The 15,041-nt window shown below is 36.4% G+C and overlaps 1 protein-coding gene across 2 annotated transcripts in view; it reads left to right on the top strand.

Annotated features, from left to right (window-relative positions):
* Positions 1–11,209, top strand: part of Cad99C (Cadherin 99C) — a 138,848-nt gene extending 127,639 nt beyond the window's left edge. For both annotated transcript variants that reach the window (XM_053749364.2, XM_053749365.1), the window contains 15 exons: positions 376–499; positions 691–851; positions 1,472–1,645; positions 2,580–2,789; positions 3,208–3,456; positions 3,773–3,868; positions 4,420–4,573; positions 5,255–5,547; positions 5,863–6,090; positions 6,296–6,561; positions 6,731–6,949; positions 7,455–7,578; positions 8,346–8,448; positions 8,656–9,013; positions 9,340–11,209. In XM_053749364.2, the coding sequence (XP_053605339.1) occupies positions 376–499; positions 691–851; positions 1,472–1,645; positions 2,580–2,789; positions 3,208–3,456; positions 3,773–3,868; positions 4,420–4,573; positions 5,255–5,547; positions 5,863–6,090; positions 6,296–6,561; positions 6,731–6,949; positions 7,455–7,578; positions 8,346–8,448; positions 8,656–9,013; positions 9,340–9,433 (2,853 nt within the window). In that variant the 3' untranslated portion in view covers positions 9,434–11,209. The remainder of the gene's footprint in view (positions 1–375; positions 500–690; positions 852–1,471; positions 1,646–2,579; positions 2,790–3,207; positions 3,457–3,772; positions 3,869–4,419; positions 4,574–5,254; positions 5,548–5,862; positions 6,091–6,295; positions 6,562–6,730; positions 6,950–7,454; positions 7,579–8,345; positions 8,449–8,655; positions 9,014–9,339) is intronic.
* The last annotated feature ends 3,832 nt before the right edge of the window (positions 11,210–15,041 follow it).

Genomic DNA, 15,041 nt, shown 5'->3' with positions numbered 1-15,041 from the left:
ATTATACATTAATATATGGGTGCTACTGATATAAAGTAACATAAATAATCTAATATTTATGTTACTTTATATAAGTAGCACCCATATATTAATTACGTACTTAACCCATTATTCATAAAAGAGTTAAAACATACTTTAACATACTTTAAAATATGTTTAATATAAAATATATCTATAATATGTTTAATTTAGGTAGCACCCAATAGAGCGTTGATTTGCCAACACGCAAAGAAGAAGAAAATATCTTTTGTCACTATCGCTCTTTTTCATATTTCAAGTTGACAGAAGGAGACAAACATATTTTAATTATTAACTTTTCTATGAATAAGATGGTTAACCTATAATAGTTATATGAAAAATGTATTTTTTTGTCAGATGGTGAAAGCTGAAGATCCAGGCAAGTTGTCAAACACAGCTACAGTGAACATCAAAGTCACCGACATCAACGACAACAATCCCAAGTTTGACGAAGACTCTTACTTATTCCATGTTAAAGAAGGTAATTGTTTAATTATTTATTATTTTTATCATATAACTAGAAAAGTTTCGTTGGAATTTCGTGATGAAAATAACAGCACCGCCCGCACTTGGGGGTTCATATGTAACATATATAATTTATTTATTTCGTCGTTACATATTATTTTAGGACGACGAAATAAATAAATATTATGAAATTAAAATTATTTTCAGGAGTGAAAGGCGACATCGTAGGCTACGTCCACGCGACGGACAGCGATGAAGGAGTGAACGCTATGATAACCTACAGCCTGCCTTCACACCTGCCCTTCAGCATTGACAACAGTACTGGAATGATCACGACTAACACTGAATTGGATTACGAACAAACTAAGGTAATGTATGCATTACTAGCTGCGCCCCGGAGCTTCGGTCCCGTGGGAGTTTCAGGATAAAAAAGTACTCTATGTTTTATTCCAGGTTATATTCTACCCATGTACCAAATTTCATAATAATTGTTTAATTTTCTCTTTCATGCAAAATCGACTGGACCCAGTAGATTTTGCGTGAAAGATTAACAAACATACACACACACATATACAGCTTCACAAACTTTCGCATTTATAATATTAGTAAGATTGCGGATATGTTCTGTTGTACATTTTAATGAAGCTTGTGGCATTTGTGTATATTTTTATTTAGCACATCAAAAAAATTATTATTGGCCACTAACAGTATTAAAAATAAAACAAATTTTCAATACTTAATACAAATGACAAAATTTATTCATTCATTTCTTCGTTCTTTAAATTTGTGTATTTTTTTTGTTTTGATCATTGTTTAGTATACTAAAATTATCGTGTGTTTGTACTCTATATAAATGTCTACATTTTTTGTTTGGGTGTTTTTCTATTTCACACAGAAATTCATCATTCGTGTTACACAACGACTATTCCCGTGACTTTAAATGCCAGCGATCGAGTACAGAGTTGTAACGTGACCGTGTGACCAACAGGAGTATTCGTTCGTGGTGACGGCGACGGACGGCGCCATCGACAAGCGGCTGGGCACGGCGTCGGTGGCGGTGGCGGTGCAGGACGCGGCGGACGAGGCGCCCGCGTTCCCGCAGCTGCTCTACTCCGCGCACGTGCCCGAGAACGCGCGCGACTATCCGGTCGTCAGGGTGCAGGTGAGCGGCCGCCACCTTGCTTCCGGTCAACGAACCCGCACACTTGTGGCTCAAATGGAGAAGTCAAACCGCTCCATTAACAATGCCAAGAATTGTAATAGTGTTTCATTCCACGTAATAACCACGACCCTCAGCCATGAAGATTACAATTTCATAGTCGTAATCTTCATGGCTGAGGGTCGTGGTCTTCTTCATTGAAGAAGACATGTATGAAGATAGCGCGAGGTGTGTATTAAGTGAAACAATCTGCGTTAGTTCGTAGGTAACCGATCTTACTGATCCTTTATTGTTGGTATAACGGGGTTTATATACATGAAGGAAGTACATAAAAAGGTCATAAGTACATTACCTACATCTAGGACGAGTAATATAGGTGATCTACATAGAAGGTTACAATGGTTTAAATGAGACAATAATGAAGTCATGTGTCGTACTCTGTCATACACTACACATCATCATGGATGTTTGGATCTACAAATGCAACCGAAAACTTGTAGAATGGAACCCAAGACCAGGCCGTAGAACAACAGCAATACGGGAATCGAAATAGATGGTTGCCTGTTTCATTTCAAAAGATCCATTAATTCTGATGTGGTGAAGTTGAACTTTATTGTTTGTTCAACCCAACTATACACAAGATGTCATATTAAATTAATGATTTAAATTTTGTTGACTATTGCAAAAACAAACAGCGAATTTATCGCAGCAGTATCTTCCAGTCACCTTTATTTATATTTCTATTTAAAGCGTGTAAACATATTTCGAAATTCGATTTTTAATTAAACAAGTGACATACGAAACGTCTTGAAAATTGTATGAAAACTAACCCATCTTTATTATGTAAGCGTGTGCGACTCCTGGTGTTGCAGAAGTCTATAGTGAAGTGAGCTGTTTGCCTCAATTGTTAATAATAAATATGTATTTTGAATTCCAGGCTGTAGATCCAGACACGACACCAGAGATAACGTACACCATCATGATAGGAGACACGGAGTTGTTCTCAATAGACCGCAAGACGGGCATGATCCGGACGCAGCGGCCGCTGGACCGCGAGACGTCCGCGCGCCACGAGATCGTGGTGGGCACTGAGGAGAACACGGGCGAGGGGGCGGGGGTCACTACCACTGTGGAAGTGCTCGTTGATGTGAGTATCACTATCCTCATAACCATGAGAAACCTCAGCTTGTAATCTGCAATAATAAAATTGTATTTGTGAGTATCTATACGTACATAACTTATGGTTTTATTTGGACGTTTGCATGTTAATAACAATATTGTATTGTAAATCGACTGTATTATTAAAGGTTTTTTTTACTGCTTACAATAACAATGGAGTTCAGCAAAATTGAAACTCAAAAAATAGGTCTTGGATAACTTTGACACGAGATACCTTGTGTTGCTTGAAAAGCAGGGACTCATGAAACACACGTTATCTGGTTGCTAAAATCTGTAATTTTGCGATAAGTTTTGAAGTGTTCCAATCTTTTGTTTGTCATTATTAATTACATACTTGAAATAAAATTACAGCATTCTGTTATTAATTTCCATAAAACAATTTTCAGGATAAAAATGATAACGCGCCAATATTCACATCGCTCATCCGACCAATCACCATCGAAGACTCCTCCTCCATCGGAAGTCTTGTCACCACCGTTACAGCTACGGACGTAGACGCGACCCCCCCTAATAACAGGGTTAGATATAAATTGGTGGGGAGGGGAAAGGCTTCCAAATACTTCCATGTGGAGCCTGATACCGGTGCGGTTAGGGTACGAGATGATTTGAGGAAGGAGACTGATAGTGAATATACCGTAAGTATAAAATGATACGATTAACAAATGGGGACAAGCGGATTTGCGCATGAGCGTGTTGCGTGGTAAGAAAGTGAAGGAAACGTATTTTGAACAAACTATTTTTATATTATTTTTTGCCATTGCAATATTAAATAGAATGATTGATAAATACCCAGTGTTGCCAGCCAACAGGAGACAGCTCCCTCATTTATTTCAGTTATTGATGATTGACAAGTCACTTGGTTGCAAAAGCAAATAAAACTACAAATAAGAGCTTAGCGTAATCATACATCGTAGAACATATAACATACTTATTTATGCTTTATTTATTCAGGTTGATGTGCAAGCATACGACCAGGGAGAGCCGGTGATGTCCTCAGTGACCAGTTTAACTGTGTATGTCAGCCACTCTGCTACTGTTCCTCCAGATGTAAGTTAGAAGATAAATCTCCGTTATTTTTAGGATTTCTAGTTACATTTCGTCAAATAGCCGATAATAATATTTTTATATTTAAAATTACATTTTGATATTAAAAATTATTTATCAAACTTAAATAAATAAATAAAATAAATATATTATGACAAATCACACAGATTGAGCTAGCCCCAAAGTAAGTTCGAGACTTGTGTTATGGGATACTAACTCAACGATACTATATTTTATAACAAATACATATATAGATAAACATCCAAGACCCGGGCCAATCAGAAAAAGATCATTTTCCATCAGGACCCGACCAGGGATCGAACCCGGGACCTCACGGTTCAGAGGCAAGCACTTTACCACTGCGCCACCGAGGTCGACATACATTACTTATTGACTTAGAATGACATACATTACTTATTGACGTCAAAAAAAATACTAAACCTGAGTTTACTGCCGACTTCCAAAGCGTAGGTGAAGAAGAAGCGGCGTAACAAACTTCACCGCGGTCTTTTCTTCAAAGGCGTTAATTAAAAGATATTTAATTGGAATTCCAGGTGGGTCTAGGTTTCGCAGATTCCGTATACACAGAACATATAGCAGAGAACGCTAAGAACGGAACCCTAGTCAGGATACTTCCGGTGCTCAACACCAAGCGACACTCGCCGGATACTCCATTAAAGTGCTTACTTACTGACGCATCGCAGCAAGGTAACTTTTACATTCTAGTTTCAGGGCTCGAAACGGTTTTTTTCACCTGGTTAAATAATGTGCTAATATTTTTAATATCTTTATTGTACAACTAGCTTTTTAACTTTGGGAATTTTGGGATAAAAATACCTTATGCGTTATTCCAGGTTATATTCAACCCGCATACCAATTTTCATAACAATCGGTCCAGTAGATTTTTCGTGAAAGTGTAACAAACATACATACACATTTATATGCTCACAAACTTTCGCATTTATAATATTAGTTGGAAGTACTCATGTTATAAGTACATACAATAAGTTCTTTGTGATTCCAGGCGGAATTATTTTGCAAACATTTATTCTTCTTTAATTCGGTTTAATAAAACAAGTGTAAGACAAAGATCGCACTGTTTTCTTACTCTTTTGTCAAAGGTTGTTCGTCGTGGTTGGAAATGGTGATGGGGAAAACGATCAGAGTTATTATGGGTTTAACTGACAATTTTGAACGAAATTAAAATGAAGCTTTAGCTCTGAAATGGGACACAGATTATTTAATATGGTTGATCAACTAGATATATAACTTGCACATTATGTTTTTCTATATATACTTGACGTACCTACTATATATGCTATATATACTAAATTGATCAGAATGTTTTTTAATGACAAGTTTTAATATCATTTACTGTTATATTTCCAGGAGTATTCTTCGTGAACTTAACTTTAGAAAGAGACTGCGCGGTCTATCTCAACGCTACTCTAGACTACGAGAATCTAACCGAATACGCCCTTGAAATCCAACTGGAATCCATACAGGGCCTAATCAACCCTGAAAGCAGTAAAGCCCTAGTCAAAGTCCACGTAACTGATGCTAATGATAATGAACCAGTGTTCATTTTCCCGGAACAAAGCACTATAGTTGGAGCCAAAGGGAAGTACTTCGCGATCGTTACTAAGGATATGTTGTTGGGAACCAACGTCTTGCAAGTTAAGGTAATTATTGTTTGATTGTTTTACCAGCCATATAATTTAGCAATGGACATAATACTAATAATAGTAAGAAAGGTGTTAATTGTATGATATGTTGACAGAATTGTAAGAATGGAAAATGCTTAAATCACAAAGTAGACGCCCTTATGCGCTTTCTAAATCTACGGTAAAATGTTCGTGTAAGATATTTTTATCTTTTTCTTTAATGTCAAATGAAGTCAGTGTTTTGAAAGATGAAATAACAGTACTTCGGAAGCCATGTTTCTTATATTCTTTATCTGAATCATAGTATGTTCTAAAATACTGTATTATTTCTAGGCGAAAGATCAGGACAGTGGCGAGTACGGCAGAATAGTTTACCAAAAGAACTCTTGGATGCCATCGGCTGAAGAATATTTTGCATTAGACTCTGATACCGGAGTCATATCGAATATTCAGACCTTCGAGAATGTTCCGCAGAACATCCTACCTTTCAAATTTAGCGTGACGGCTAGAGACAATCCTAAATCACCACAACTATATAATATTGCGAGGGCGTCTGTTGTCGTAAGTATTACAATTTATTTTTATTACTTGCAAGTTATCTCAAGAATATAATTACACAGATATATAATAATTATTTATAGAGACTTATCTTCGATATGTTTTTATACGAGTAGGTATGTCAGTTAAGTAACGCCATTTAGTAGCAAGTAGTAGCATACACACTTATAATTAACACATTCTTTATAAATATCATCGTCTTTTTCAGATAAATCTCCTTCGCAAAGAGAACCAATTAGTCGTAGAGGTGTCCAACATAAACACAGAAGCGATGCGACGCCGCGCCAGGGAGCTGCTAACAGCTATAGAAGACAAGAGCGGTCTAGTTGCTGGCCTTGAGAAGTTGACGGCAAGACATTATTTAGGGGAGAATGGGACGTTGGAGATAGATGTTAAAGGGACTGATGTGTGGTTGTATCTAGTGGATCCAAACACGGGTGAAATACTCACAAGGGACTCTAATCCGGTCAAAAAGTAAGTTTCACTATAGAACAATAGAGTAGTGGTTTAGTCGACGGTTGATAGCGAGATATTTGGCGTAAAATTGGGCAATAGAGCATTTGTGCACAAGAAGATTTCTTAAATATTTGGTCAACTAGAAAACAATAATTATCCATATCTTAATTTTAATGTCTATTTCCAGAGCTATAGACAGTAGCGTAAGAAAAGCAGTGGCAGCCCAACTGCAATCGCCAGTGAGCGAAGTCAGGCCACCACTCATACCAAAGGAACAACCGCGAAAACCCCAGTTAGCCGCTGCACCGCTGGCCACAGCGCTTCCAGCCGCTTTAATAGGATTAGCAGCGCTTGTATTGGTTGCTGCTACCGCTGCCACGATTTATATTTGCGCTTCTTGGAATAGGTAAATCTCTTAAATATTGTCATGCGACTAATAAACTAAATTATCATTGAGTTTATATAATTTTACTACTATCTTGTAACTATATTTACCTACTTTTTAATAGGGTATTTTTCGACTTCATTATAAAGACGATAAATAGATACCATCGGGTACAGCCTCAAATGAGAGAGAAAGAGATAGTATTTTGACATTGACAATGACACTGCAAACGGAAACACACTTAGGATAATTTTAACAATATTCAGATAGACTTGTACTTGACATTTAGACTTAAGTATATCAAAGTTTCAGAGCCCCGCCCCATTGCTCAGTCGTGTTTCGCCACGTTGACATCCGTTGTCGGATCAACGCAGAACAACGTAGAAATTGTATGGAGTTTCGTTCGTTATTTATTATAAGTTTTGACATTACCGTGCGTCGCTATGCGTCGAAACATTCATACAATTTGTACGTTGTACGTTGATCTGGGGACGGGCACTATGATACTATGATCTCGCGGTTGCAGATACAAGAAGCACAAGGAGCAGGCGGTCCAGCAGTACGGCACGCTGAGCCTCAGCCTGCCGCCGCGACCGCCCTCCGGCTACGAGTCCAGCGAGGACGAGCCCGCGCCCAGATACGAGACTCAGGTATACGTCACTGTTCATGTGCTATGAAACTTGTTCGGGATCACCCTAACGTGTTTTAATTGGTGGAATAGTGAACTGAGTTCAATAACACGAGATATATAGAACAGATGAAATAGTTTATTCTAACACTACACTAAAAATGGTTATTCAAAGAACTGTCCGAAAATGGTTATAAATTAGTTGGTTAAAGTGTCGATCGACCTATGGTAGGATTCGAACTGATTTTATTGCGACTAAAATGTCGAAATGTGAAAAATGCGACATAAAACTGTTCGATCGCTTCGACTCGAACAAAACTGTTCATCTTAGGGATACATCACTATACGATGTAGGGGAAGGGGGGCGGGGCTAAGGGGTATTCTCTTTTTGAAAACATACATGTCTGTCTGGTCTGGTCGAACAGCGGCAGTACGAAGTGGAGAAGAAGAGTAGGAAAGACCCTGGGCGTTGGACTTTTACGCTGTGGTTGAAGTTTTAGCTGCGGAGACAACCGGGAAATCGCTCAGATGAGAGAGAAACGTTAATGATGTTTGGCTCTGCCCTAGAATAGCCCATATTTCATTACCTCCCTTGGATGCCGTACGAGGCGGGGAATACCCTTTACTGATTATCATCTGCCAAGGCTGTTTCATCGACAACTCTATAAATTGTACGGTATAACCCTCTTCCTGACCAGTTTTTTTTTATATAGCGCTTCTAGGTCGGTGACATAAACCACTATTGCCATGTATTGCGCTATTAAATTAACACTTATTTTCATTTCACAGGTTCTCAATATGGCTGTGGATGACGCGGATTTGCAGCTCGATTTCAGTCCAAATAACCACGCATTTAACATCCATAGTGTGCAATACTTATCCAAAGATAACGGTTAGTAAATAATAATGTTGTATATTTTTCACTTTTTAAATAGATTGTCGCTGGTGATCAAAATACCCACCGAGTCATGGATAAAAATAAAATCTTTTGGGTTTTCTTTGTCATCCATTTTTCAAATTTAATTTTAAAGTCATCATCGATTGGTACTAAAGTTACTCGACTAAAATTGTTACTAAAATGTTACTTTTCAATTTTCAGGCGAACGCAGCCCGACGATATCAGAAACCGCAACAACAGCGCGCGCGTCCAGCGTCAACGACAACGCGCACACCCTCAACAACAGCCACAACACTCACAACGGCCACAACAACAACGGCCACTTCGACTCCATCGCCAACAACGCGCCCGTCGCGCGCAATACTCAAACACTAAACCGCAGAGGCCCTAACAACCATGCATTGAATAACGCATTAGGAACTTTACCAAGAGTAAATAATAATACGCCCGGTGGCGGAATATTAGCTGCCACGTTGGGGAGGAAAATCAATGGCGGGAATAATCATAAGAAAAAAACGCAGCCAATTATGGCGTACGATGAAATCCCTGGTTTGCAAAGGTAATTATGATTTTCTATTAGGCTACTAATATTCTTTGTTTTCATCCCTCTAATCACATTTCACTTGTCTTCTCGTTTCCTCACCGGTGAACTTTGGTCCGGACTGTCATTTTCGTGCTGTTAATATTATAATGGCCACATATAAATTTAGATTGTTCAGCTGTAATTTTAGTGCTGGTTGCTTGCCTAATGTCAACCCTTTTTGGGAAGTCGTTGCCTAACAGTTACCAACGGTTTTTATGTTATTTAATTTGTTGTCATCATTCCTTTTTGTCCAAGCCATATATTTTTTTATCATTATTAAAAATAAATAAATTTCGTTCCAGAGCGTCAGATAATGAAAACGTAACCTTTGGTAAGAGGAACTTCAGTGGATACCCGTACGACCAATCACCGGTAGAGACCACGACTGAACTATAGACTAGAATTGTGTGTAAAAATGTAAATAACTTATCTCTTTCTTTTAAGAGTGAGACGTTATCTGCAGATGTTGGTTTATACTGCAAGCAGATAATATCTCAATTCTAAACAAGCATAGATTAGAAATTAGATAGATATTGAAATCTCATACGAAAGACAAATTCTTTCACCTTATGTCACGTCTACTAACACGAACATATTACAAGGAAATTATGAGAATAGCGAATATAACTTAGTTCATTGTACATTTACGTAAATATACGTAGGTGACGCCACCAAATCATCCGTTGCCATGGCGTACAAGTAAATGTCATTTGTGATCCTTTGATTAGTTAACGCCAAAGGACACAGTTTTTGCCAGTTATATTCCCTATTTGTCAAAACACTACTTAAATTTGTTTATCTGCAGTGATTCCTATTGATGTCGACACCACTAACCGTATTAAAGAATATCTTAAGTTATTATATGCACCTACGAGTTTATTAGTCATATTGGCGCACTTGCATGTTCTATGGGAAAGTTATTGTAAATTGTCCTTTACATTAGCAAAAATTGCTAAATGGAGATAAAAACTTATTTGGGTAGTTTCCAAAAGAACCAAGCCAATTTATTAGCCACTAGCCATACAAATGAGACGTAAAACGATCATAGCTGAAAATTTTCAAATTTCATTAAAGTCGGCTCAGCGATTAAGCCGTAACAGATATAAAGACAGACAGACTTTCACATTCATAATTATTAGTATGAACGTATGAATTTTTTACTTTATATGAAGTTGTTGTGTTGTCTTTAGACGTATATTTAGTTTGAAGGTCCAATTACATGATAAATACAACGTCGTCCTGTTCTTGTGTTACATTTTTTTTGTGTGGTATGTACTTTAAAGTCATAAGCAGATTTTTTTTAAAACATTATTATAATAGGAAATTCTCAATAGGTACTAAAATAGCATGTCTCGATTTAATACCTGTATGCTCACTCTGGGAAACTTTAACGTGATATCCCATTCCGTCCCTTATAGTATGTTAGCATAATATAATTGTGTTCAACGAATGATTTTATTTTAGATATCATTGCTCACTCGACTGAAATTGAGGAGAATATATCGAATTTTAGATATTAATGTGGTACTTAACGGTACACTTAGCGATGGCTAGTCTCGTAATGATCGATTGTGCATAATAATTTAATTTTGTTTGTAAATAATGGAGGCATTACACTTTAGTGTACATAATATTTATAAAGGTACCTGAAATGAAACAGGTACGAAGCATGAACTTTGTATAAATATAAAAAATATTTTTTATAAAAAATGTGCACTGAATTTTGTATTTTTTTCTTCGTTTTGATGAAGCGTTTCGCGTATTTTATAACATTTTACAAGAATACCCAGATTATTTAAAGTTTTTTTTTTTAATATTTTTGTACGAATTTTGTGCCAGTTACTATTAACAATTTGTAATTAGTGTGCAAATGTATAATGTGTATTTTGTACTTATCTACCAATATTGTATAAATAATAAATGCTCATATATTGTATCAAATTCCAAGGTGAATCGTGCCAAATAATATTCGAACAAAAGAGGAAGAAATAAATCATATTTATTTCAAGCTACTATTGGCTAAGAAAATGTGTTGTTACCTAATATTTCTTTGTATAGTATTCTGTAAAGAATAAAACGCCTTATGTAATTGTGCAAACTTAGCCAATGTAATATAATTGTGTCATTAAATTTGTTAATAATTTTTGTGGAATAAATTAATTTTATTATTTATTTTGCTCTTTTTTCTTAGCCCGCAAACATTCAAGTATCCAAATTTCAAGTATCCAACATTCAAGTATCCAACAGAAACGATGAAATTATAAAACACACTTTTCTATTTGCAACTGAGAAATTACTAAAAGAGAAAGGAAACTGTTGGGCTGTGTTCGGAGCTGATGCTATGATTATTCGAGTACTCATCGTATAGATGGCGTTGTAAGATATAAAGCAATCTATTTATTAACGGAATAACGTTTTTTTCCCAAGGAATCGCTCAAACGAATGCGGGTAATATTTTTCAGTGTACAAACAGATCGAATATTATGAAAAACTAAAATATAGATACTACAGATATTTGTGTTACACAGTGTTTATCTTCCCGTGGGATTTGAATCTACGAGGAACAGATCAAACTGACTGCCATACCGCCGAGGAATATTAGTAAGGCAGGTAGTTATCTGTCCCCAACTGTACAGTAAACAGTACATTACCCTGCCCAAATTCATCGCAAATTCGTTCCTATTTCCGCGGCATATAGGTCTATGCGGCGTGAATTTATATGCGGTTCATGGTACATGTAATCGAGACAAGGGTTATGGAACAGGAAATTAAAAACGTGTCTACCAGCTCGTGTCATGATTATATTCATATTACACATTGCAGTATGAATGTAGTAGTATTTGTAGTTACTAGATATTTTTAGCTGATAGGTACAGCTTGTAATCTTCGAAAATTGTTTAATCCCTTAGACCTAATATTATTATGTTCCAGGACGTAGAACAAAACAATTGAAAATAATGATATATTACAACAGCTGAAGCAGGTGATAGGGTATTATGTCCCCCTTTTTACAAACTGAAATCAATCCTGAGATCTGATGAATCATAATTAATTTTATTAAACCGAACAATGTCTTTAAAATAGTTTTTAATTAATTTGCGCTTGGAAACGCAAGCCGCCATGCAATTCGGCTCGTGACATCATTCATAGGACACACACATCGTTATGTAGCTACAGGACACATGATTACGACGGATGACGTCATTTCGAACCCAAAATGGCGCCCAGCGTTTTTGACATTTGAACAACATTAAAAAAAGATGATTTTCAAAATCAACCATTTATATGACTAAGTATATATCGACATGTCCCGTTTACTTTTTATGAAATGTACCATAATCTTTTTTATGTTTTCTTACGTGGTGGAAAATAGCCTTTATGTAAAGTGAAATAAAACTGTAGCTTTAAACAGAAAGCAGTGAAACCATTTAGTCCCACTAGTCTCTTGAAATGTGCAGTGATCTAAATTCAATAAGAAACGGAGACAAAGCTTAAAGCTGGCAGGAAATTAAACTTTACATGTGAGCGGGTTGACGTCACGATCATATTGAAATTTCTGTTGCGTTGTCTTTGTCGTGTAGCACAGTCGTGTAGTGACACGACGATTAGTCTCAGTCTATATAAATTGAAGATGGAGAAAGATTATATTTTTTTGTAGGACATACGTAACCAATCACTGCAAATATAAATACTTTGGTTTAAAGCGGAACCAGCGTAAATTTTTCCCTTATTGATCCCACGTTCTCCTCTTCGATCCACCACAAAACGATTAAAATTACTCTATTTGAATAGAGTTTCTGATATCCTTGCTCCCTGATTCATAAGATAGTATTCCAGAAAGATCACGGACGGACTTAAACTCATCCACGTACTTAACTATATAATATCTTATTAAAAGAATGTGTGATCAATTTAGGTTTTATAGAAAGTAAGGGGCTTAGATTACATCTTCTAAAGTCGTCATCATAAACAAGATTGTTTTTTTTCAAAAATGACATTTTTGGCACAAATTTTTATTGTGGTCACAGAGATCTTGTTGCATTCAACGCGTGACAAAGTAAATATGTCCGCGTTCAAAAGTATTCCGTTGAGGAATTCTCTCGTCTGGAGCCGATCCTGAAGCGACGTTAAAAATTCCAATCCCTGTAGGACAAAGTGTAAAAAGATGGAATTTGACTCGCAATATTTGATTACAGACAAACATCAGTACGAAGAAACTAAGTACTCGTAAATAAAAACTTTTCTGCAGGTAAAATAGATCCACAATCTTGAAGAAAGTTCACAGTAATGCTATTGAAAAGACACAAGACATAGTAAACAGCCAGGGGCATAAAAGAAGCACTTAAAATACTGAAAGTGACCGCGGTCAGGGTGTTTTCAGAACAAACTGGGCAACTACTAGTGTAAAACAGGGTTCCTTGAAGAATCGCCGTAAAGTAAAATGCTTTAAATTATGTAGATTTAGGTATATTTTAAGTAAATTACGCAATAGGTATACCTACATGAAATCTGAAAATAGTAGTAGTAGGTAGGTACTCTTTGTAAGTAGTGATCATCATCATCATCTGCAGCCCTCCGTGACCCATTGCTGGACATAGGCCTTCCGTCTACAACAAACATATCTGTCCTGGGCCATCCTTATCCAGTTGTTGCCAGAAATTTCCTTTACATCGTCGACCCATCTAGCTGCCGGATATCCCACGCTCCTTTTTCCTTTTCCAAAAAAAAGAAAAAAAAAATTAAATGGCTCTTATTTGTTTCTACAGAAATTAAGTTCCATCCCAATATTCAATCAGACCCAATACAATACGATCGGGCACTAGGACTTTATTCAGAATTCCTAGTAAGTACCTACCAAATCATTAGATCCGTCACTTTTTTTACTTTTCGCCATACATTTATTCATCCGAATAAAATTGTTGACGTCTCCAAAAGACTTGTTTACTCTTGGCCGGTCTGCTTACGTAAGTCAAGATTGTGGCTTTATACGTCTATGAAAAGTTTCTTACTTCATTTAGAAGTTTGGTGTAGATGTGGCTATTTCTATTCCATTATTTTGTACCTATGTTTTTGTCGGGTTACTTCCAATGAACTTGATTATGAAGAGGGACAGAAATCATTGGGAGACTGTATTTCATTTAGGCATTAAGCAAGTGATGGTCCCATATAGCACAAAGTTCTCTTTGAACATTCCCATCAAATTGATTAAAAGCCACTCTCTCAATCCCACAGTTTCATTGAGGGCGATGACACCGTGAAACCTGAGATCATAGTAAAAAATAAACATTAGAATATTAAAGATCCTACTGTTATCTTACAGTTGCTTCATATGACATTCATTGTACATGTGCAATCATATAATAGTTATTCTCAGGCGATAAAAAGTATACTTCGTGTATAAAATGATTACTTACTCGGTTGAGTAACATGCGTTTTTAATTGAGAAGGAAATAATATAGAAACTAAGTACCTGCTTACCTACTTATTTATAATCTGGAATTATTTCAGAAGCATGAGGAGCGGCTAATATTAAAACCACCAAAGGGAATACGTTTCATTTGAGCGTTTTAATAATAAACATTTTAGTATGCCTAAGAACTTTACCTCATAGTGAGGCCAGGGTAATACAAACACAAAACTCGTGTTCCATTATGTCTCTACGTGACTCTGAGGATAATTTGAGCTAATATTTGACAGTATTGTCTCGGGACCAGACTACGACCGCTGTATACAAACGCCGTCAGCCGAATGTTTCAGATTTTACCTTTAAATCTTTAAAATTTCCTTCAACTCTTTTCAAACATTTTACTGAAGTGGGCATTTGAGTTATTTATACCAATACTTAAAAATGATTTTTACGATTATTAGGAGATAAGTCTTAAATAATATTCTTTGGTAGTTGTACAAATTAAAAAAATGGCGATCTTAGGAATGTAACTTTTCAGAGAAATAAGTACTTACTTATAGTACCTACAGGAATGGTTATGGGACATGCTAAAATGAA

Source organism: Plodia interpunctella, chromosome 9 (assembly GCF_027563975.2).
Source record: "Plodia interpunctella isolate USDA-ARS_2022_Savannah chromosome 9, ilPloInte3.2, whole genome shotgun sequence".
In the NCBI taxonomy this organism is placed as follows: Eukaryota; Metazoa; Arthropoda; class Insecta; order Lepidoptera; family Pyralidae; genus Plodia; species Plodia interpunctella.
The sequence above is the reverse complement of the archived record's forward strand: the minus strand, read 5'-3'. Positions and strand labels throughout refer to the sequence as shown.